Raw genomic sequence first — 7,564 nt, forward strand, 5'->3', positions numbered from 1 at the left:
TAGATAGACGGTATTTCGATTGTCGGGCTTGCCATATCGACCCTAAAACTTTATATTTGGCTAATTTATATTTAATATTCTTATAGAAATTAGAAATCATCTAAACATATACATAATATAAATTATTTAAATATTTTTTTTTAAGAGATTTATATCAATTATAAAAAAATATATTCATTTAAAAAGTTTGTCAATATTATATTGGTTCAACAGTAAATTAAGAGCCATCTGCTGGAAACGGATGTACGCATTTTCGTAAACATAACCCAAATTTTATTTTTTAACCTATAAGTTTACACGTTTACTTTTAACTTTATTTGTTGCATTTTAAAAATAAGTATGGAACCGAAACGATTGTTTATAAGTGATTTGCCGGAAAGTGCTACAGAAGAAGATGTTAGAAATAGATTTAAGAAATATGGTGCTGTGACTGGTGTAGATATTAAAGAGAGGAAGGAATTAGGACCAAGGAATACCTCACATTACTTTGCCTATGTTTCACTGAATGTGGATAATATTTCTTTAGATAAATGTAAGATTCTTAAAAAAAAAACAAGTAATTGTGTAATCATTTAAAATGAACTGCTTCAGGTTTGAATGATGCCAATAATAATGCATGGCATGGAGAATATGTAAGAATAACTGTAGCCAGAGAAAATTTCCTTGATCGATTAAAAAGAGAACGAGAGCAAACTAAGGATACAGATAAAGATGCATATAAAGCACCTCCACAAGTTGAACAACAAGATGTTAATCATTTCAGAAAAATAAATGATAATCAAGTGAATAATTTTAATGAAGATAGGGAAACCAAATTAAGGAATTTCAATAAATTTGAGGTAAGGAATTAATCCTTATAATATTTTTTTATGTTTTCTGATAATTGTTTTCAGGATGATTTTAGCTATGACAATAATGTAAATAACGTAAAGAAGAAACGTAAATTTGTTGAGGATGAGTATGTTTTATATGAAATTTGTTGTTATATTATACTAATAATATACATTTAGTTATGAAAAAGATACACATGAGGAGGAATTCAAAGAACCTGAAGAGAAAACGCTGAAATATGATCATAAGGGTTTTGACTTTAATGTGGATAAAATAACTCCAGAACTTTTTACAAATGGTGAAAGTAGTGGCCCTAAAGGATTCACATTTGGTTTCAAATCAAACCATGATCAAACAAGTAATTTTGAGAATGGTATATATTTTTAAACATGAGTTTTTGATAATTAATATTAATCTCAATCATTGTAGAAGTTCATAATGACGCATCAAATATTAATTTTAATTCTTTCAAAACGAAAGAAAATGATTCTACGTATACGGAAGATTGCGTGAATGGTGATTATTACAACGGGGATGATTATTATCAGGAAAATGGTGAGCAAGGAAATGATGCCAAAAATTCAAAAGAATTGATGCATAGACAAAGGAAATGGCAGCAGCAATTCTTTTTTACTTATAGTGACTCTAGATTCGAAGGTAATTAATTATTGATATTAAATTGAATAGATGATTATTTTTTGTGTTTACAGATGGTAAACAATTGTTGGAGAAGATAAGTAATCTGAATAAGAACAGATTCCTGGAGGATAGGAAAATGATGAAGCATATGGTCAAAATACAGAAGAGATCACAATTGAATTATCAAAACTTCTTGCAAGAGAAAAGTATGGAGAGGATGGCGAAGGCGTCTAATCGTATTATTGAATAATCTTCAATTTTTAACATAAATTTATTATACATGCGATGGCTATATAAAAAAAACGGATAAACAATGAGTTTCATTTTTACCTTCAGTTTCAAATGTTTCTCTCAACAAAGTACAAAACATTTGTATTACAATTTTTCTAACAGAACCTAAGGGCCAGTAGAAGGTAAAATTAATATTGTATATAAACATAACACGTATATTAATAATTAAATATAAATTAACGAAAATCTCATTGACATTTTATTTGCAAAACAAAAATTGAATGATTTATTTTTTGGGTTGTAATGAATGCAATTATTATTTAAGGTTTATTTCATTAAGAAAATCTAATATTACACCAATTCCGAGTTTTGGAAGTTGTCGAAACATATTGTATATTTTATTTCTCTTTTATCATCGTATCTTACAAAATAGTGTCTGTATGCATGTTTACAAATACTACATTACTTATTTTTAACCCTAAGAAGACAAAAACAAAATTAAAGAGAATAATGTACAGAAAAAAACTCAGCCTGTGAAATATCAAACTAAAATATATAGTTAATAATATAAAAAAAAAACCATCTTCATTATATGTTCTCTAGTATGAAAATTTAGTAAGAATTTTGATTTTCAATTCAAATTCTCATTACGATCCACGCTAAACTATAAGCACAGGCAGTTAAAAATATTATCTGCATACCTATATATAGTTTTTAAAAAATATATTTAAGCGGAATATGAATGGGCATATAGATTTATTCTTTAGCTGGGACCTCAATAACTCTTGGTTTGTCGATGATGCGAGCAGTGCGATTGCCTTTCTCCACGATTCCAATAATCCAGGCTTGGTATCCTTCTTGCTTCTCGATATCCTTGCAGTAGGCAGCCGCTTGCTCCCTTGGTAAGCAGATTAAGAGTCCTCCTGAGGTCTCGGCGGAATGTCCTTGGAGCAGTTGGAACATGTTTCCGCAGGCTTTGGCAACGGCTGCCATTTTCGCAATTACTGGGAGATTGTGAATAACAAACGATACTTCGTTCTTCTGATGCGACGCCAGAGTTTGCGCGTGTCCTAAAAGACCGAAGCCAGTAACATCTGTTGCACCATGAGCATTATATTTGTGCATTAAGCGGGATGCAATGCGATTTAAGCGAGCCATCGAATCCATGGCTCTGTGATAAGCTTTCCTGACATCCTCTTCGCTTACCACCAACTTGATACGATTCCATCTTTCCGGCTGGTCCAACCATTGGTGCGCGTTAACAGCAACCTAAATAAATTCAGATGTAACATTTAGATAAAATATGTAAGATTCAATTAAGTAATTACCTGTGTTCCTAAAGGTTTCGTCAGGACCAAAACATCGCCAACAACGGCGTTATCTGGTACAATATACTCATTTGGTTGGCATACAGTTGAAGCAACTCCGCCAATAGTGCACCAAGGATTGACTACAGTTTGTCCACCAGTTACTGTAGTTCCTGCTTCTAGTGCTGAATCTTTAAATCCCCTCATTATTAATGGAATAACAACATCTCTTTCCTTCTCCGTCATTTTGGTGCTAACTCCCAGTAACATGAGCATATTATCACATTCTGTAACTCCCATTGCATACAAGTCACTGAGAACATTGGCACAGGCAATTTTGCCCATCATGTAGGGATCATCAACAAGTGGATAGAAGAAGTCTGTAGTTTGTACAAGACACAAACCCCCATGACGTAGAGGTGTCACCTACAATAAAACATAGAATTATTATCAAATAACAAAACAAATATAGAATAGTTTTCAATTATTTAACATTTCAAACAAAGCTAATTAATACTGAGCCATTATAATAATCAGTAATGTAATTAAGAAAAGTGGAGGTAGCTTTGAAATAGTAAACAAAACAAAAAGTTAAGTATCGTGTTTACCGAGCAATCCAATCCAATGCCGATCCTGGGTATAGCCATATGCATGAAGTGAGCATGTTCGTGTTCTGCTGCATTGTTGTAGTCTTGCTGGAGACCCTCGACAAGCTTGTTGAGGACTTCTTGGGGGACTTTGCAACCGCGTCCTTTCAAATCAGCGAATCGCGTCAAGCGAAAACTTGGCTCCAAATCGTGGGCAAGCGGATCGAAAGGTCTACGGAGGGCCAACGCGTTGGGATTCCCCAGCTCCAATTGTACAGCACCGAGTGCGTCCTGTTGCACATTTGTCACCTGATAATCGCCCATATCGCGCAACGGAAAATTCAAAAAAACGCCGAAACCACGCAAAATACTAACGTGTTAAAAACACTGACTCTCCCTGTAGCGAAAACCAACTTAGTCGCCGCTGAGGTACTAAGTGTTTCTCAAACTTTCCAGCCGACGCCAACTAAAATGGCGTTCCACAATTTCTGCAACATCGCAATGTAGCGCATGACAACACAAACGGCGCGCTCTTATTGGATCAAACCAAAACCATGATCATCCTGGGGTTGTCAAACTTTTATTTTAAATTATAATTAATTGCAACTTATAGATATAGATTGCTTACAATTCCATACAACGTTTAACAGTAATTATAAATACAGGAAAGAACATTTGGTGTACTCCAATTTATAGAATTCAACCACCATCGGACAGAAAGCAATTTTGCGACGTTGCTCCAGTAAAATGGATACGATAGTATACATTGTCGCTATGTTGCCAAACATATCTATTATTACCATTGTAGAATATGTTTCTTTTTAAATTATTTTAATAAGGTCTAACAATTCCTTGAAATTAATGCAAACGACTTTCTGTTCACTAAATAAATCTTAAAAGTTATTTAATATTTATAAACTATGTATTTTATGCAAACTTAAATCTGAAAACATATGTTATATATCTTCTAAGGATTGATAATAGACTGTAGTAGACATTATATAAGTATTACGTAAGAATTCCTTAATTTGCATCTAATTTATCTAATATGATGTTTTTTCATACAAAGGAATTCTTTTATATATAAATAACATACAAAACGAACAAAATAGTATAAAGTAAATTTGGCGACGTTGTAAAAACATCGTGAGTTCGATAAATGCATACCGAAAAATAATGCTTGTTTGCACTTGCATGCATCTCTTTTTACTGGTCAGAAATTTAAGTGTAATCAATCTGTCTCCCTCCCACCCTTGTTTATAGTTGGGTGTTTTCGTCGTCGGCGTCTAGATTAGTTAATCGGGAAGTCGAATTTACAGGTTATATGGAAAGCCGTGTGATTTGCAATAACAATGTCTTCTAAAGACAGTGTGAATGATACGATAATACATATGGTTACTGATTTGATACCGAACAATTCCAAGCGTCTGTTGATGATGAATACTCCACTGAAGAGGCCAAGGATTTCGAACCCTGATTCCGTGATGGATAAGCAACAACAGAAACGGCCGAAATGCCCAAGCCCGGGTAGTGAAGAAGCAACACCCGTTAAGAGATTCAAGGAAAACGATTTATTCTACGTAGGTTCACCCAGGGAAATCAGGAGGTTAAGGTCAGATTTAGTGGACGCAAGGAATAAAATTGAAAATTTCGAAAATCGAATTGCCTCTTTACATACAGCTCGTAAAAGCATTGAAATCATGTATGACAAAGAAGTGAATGAACTAAAGACTCAAAGAGATAAAGATAAGAAGAGCATTGAGGAGCTAGAAAGTCAGTTGCAATCTATTCGTAAGAGGGAACAGACTTTGAAGAAGGAGCTATTTGATTGTAATATGAACTACAAGATATTAAAAAATAACACTGACATGCAGATTCAGAAGTTAGATTCAAGTATATCTACTTTAAAAACAGAAATGCAGTATTCTACTTCTGATGAAAACAATGAGGTAACTGCTTTGAAAAGGAAGATTTCTGAGTTGGAATATATCTATAAAGCTGCACAAGAAGAAACTGAAGCTCACAAGAGTTTGGTTGTAGAACTGAACAAACGTGTTGCTGACAGATCTAATATAGAAGGACAACTTGAAATCAAAACTCAAGCATTGGCAAAAGCACATTTACAAATTAAGGATATATCTTTTAGTAAAGCAAGCTACCTTGAATACCAACAGCAATCCAAGACTCAACAGCATAAGTTAATAGCATTCAGTGACTTGGAGAAAGAAAATATTAAGCTGCGTGAGGAAGTGAAAAATTTGAAAGATGAAGTTCATAATAAGTTGGTCTTAGAGGAGGAGGTGCATAGTTTGAAAACACGTTTACAAAATTTTAAAGGAATTGATACTAAGTACACCAATTTGCAAGTTACTAATGCACAAACTGAATTGTATTTAGAAGAGTTCCGTGTTTTGGCCAGGAGCATTTGTGAGACTTCATCTGATTCATCATTACCTAGATTGCTGAGAGGTGTGCTTGAAAATTTACAACAACAAGAAATTAACTTGACATCAGAAAAGATTCAGTTAGAATCTCAACTGTCACAAGTAAATCATGTTGCTAAAGTAGCTAAAGATGAATTGGATAAGTCGCAGAAGCATATTGCTGATCTGCAAAAAAATGTTAAGCAGCATCAAAATTTAATACACAGAATGCAAAAGAAGTTGTCTTTGGTTGCTGGTGAAAGGGATAGTTACAGAAAACAATTGGACTCCTATGAAAAGGATTTGACTATTTGCATAAACCCAGCAAGCTTGGCTAATCCTGGTGGAGTGCAAATTCAGAGTCAGCAAGAACGCATTAAAAATTTGGAGAAAATGGTTGATGGTTATAGAGATATGGTCCACAAGTTAGAAACTGATTTGCAAAATGTTGAACCAAACATAGAAATGGGTAAGTTTACATAACAATTAAGATAAAAATTGAAATGTATAATGTTATTATATTTTTTTATAGAAATTACGCCTATCAAAGCCCAACAGATTTCTCGCTTGCAAGATGAAATTGAGAAGCTGAATAACGAAAATGCGATGCTGAGAGAGCGTAAAGATGTGTTGGAAATACAACTTGAAGAATATCTGGTTGGCCATGATGAAACCAAGGCACGTATTATTCACAACGAAAAGAATCCTCTTTCTGAAATTGTGAAGTTACGTGGACAGGAAAATGAAAAATTGGAAGAAGAGGTTTGCTGTAACGTACTGCCAAGTTATATTTGTTTCATTAATAAACAATTATTATTCTTTAGGTTGACAGATTGAAAAGGAAGATCAAAAATTTAGAAGAAGGTTTGGAGGCAAGCAGATTAGCCGATGAGACTACAGATAATAAGGATATTTTGGAAGTGAAGGAGCAATTGCGTTCATCAGAGCAACATCTGCAAAGGCTTAAGGAGTATTTCAAGAGTTCCATGCAGGAATTCAGAAATGTCAGTTACATGTTGCTTGGCTATAAAATAGATAAGACTTCCAGTTCACAATACAAGTTAACTAGTATGTACGCAGAAAGACCGGATGATTTCTTATCATTCCGGTTAAATAACGATGGAGCAATGAATCTTTTAGCTAACGAATTCAGTTCCAATTTGCATGAAATGATTGATCTTCATTTGCATCACCAAAGATCAATACCGGTCTTTCTAAGCTCGCTTACTATGGACTTATTTAACAACAGAACTATCACTAAAACTTTCGAAGTAGAAGACGAAAGTGACGATGATTAATTTAAATGTAGAATAGAGTAGATCTTTTGTTGTTTATATTTTAAATGCAAAAGAAACTCGTTATATATATATATTTGTCAAGGTTCTAAGCCAGGACAGCTTTTGTATTTAATGTTAAAAGGTATTTAGTTGTATTGATGTAAAAAATGTTTCTAAATATAAGGTAAATAATCGAAAGCTCACATTGTGTTATTATTTATATATAAAAAGAACTGAAACAGTACAATTGACATAGATTGTATAAAAAA

General features: G+C 33.4%; 3 protein-coding genes across 4 annotated transcripts; 2 read left to right on the forward strand and 1 right to left on the reverse strand.

The window, feature by feature from the left end:
- Positions 1 to 220: 220 nt before the first annotated feature.
- LOC108566123 (GRIP and coiled-coil domain-containing protein PFC0235w-like) lies at positions 221 to 1,949 on the forward strand. The gene is made up of 6 exons (XM_017925845.1): positions 221 to 532; positions 592 to 839; positions 894 to 958; positions 1,011 to 1,204; positions 1,261 to 1,488; positions 1,542 to 1,949. Exons 1-6 carry the CDS (start codon positions 340 to 342, stop codon positions 1,718 to 1,720), a joined length of 1,107 nt encoding a protein of 368 aa, XP_017781334.1. The 5' UTR covers positions 221 to 339; the 3' UTR covers positions 1,721 to 1,949.
- A 65-nt stretch (positions 1,950 to 2,014) lies between these two features.
- On the reverse strand, positions 2,015 to 3,919 carry LOC108566115 (selenide, water dikinase). The gene is made up of 3 exons (XM_017925838.1): positions 3,617 to 3,919; positions 3,030 to 3,434; positions 2,015 to 2,970 (listed from the first exon to the last, which is right to left on the reverse strand). Exons 1-3 carry the CDS (start codon positions 3,917 to 3,919, stop codon positions 2,458 to 2,460), a joined length of 1,221 nt encoding a protein of 406 aa, XP_017781327.1. The 3' UTR covers positions 2,015 to 2,457.
- Positions 3,920 to 4,728: 809 nt separating this feature from the next.
- LOC108566132 (mitotic spindle assembly checkpoint protein MAD1-like) lies at positions 4,729 to 7,493 on the forward strand. 2 transcript variants are annotated; one of them, XM_017925864.1, is made up of 3 exons: positions 4,729 to 6,487; positions 6,551 to 6,787; positions 6,843 to 6,923. In XM_017925864.1, the coding sequence occupies exons 1-3, from the start codon at positions 4,948 to 4,950 to the stop codon at positions 6,845 to 6,847; spliced, it is 1,782 nt and encodes a 593-aa protein (XP_017781353.1). In that variant the 5' UTR covers positions 4,729 to 4,947; the 3' UTR covers positions 6,848 to 6,923. The 2 variants fall into 2 exon arrangements, with proteins under 2 accessions (XP_017781353.1, XP_017781352.1); XM_017925863.1 differs by having other exon boundaries at positions 4,730 to 6,487; positions 6,551 to 6,780; positions 6,843 to 7,493.
- Positions 7,494 to 7,564: the final 71 nt, after the last annotated feature.

Source organism: Nicrophorus vespilloides, unplaced genomic scaffold, assembly GCF_001412225.1.
Source record: "Nicrophorus vespilloides isolate i.1.1-1 unplaced genomic scaffold, Nicve_v1.0, whole genome shotgun sequence".
NCBI lineage: Eukaryota > Metazoa > Arthropoda > Insecta > Coleoptera > Silphidae > Nicrophorus > Nicrophorus vespilloides.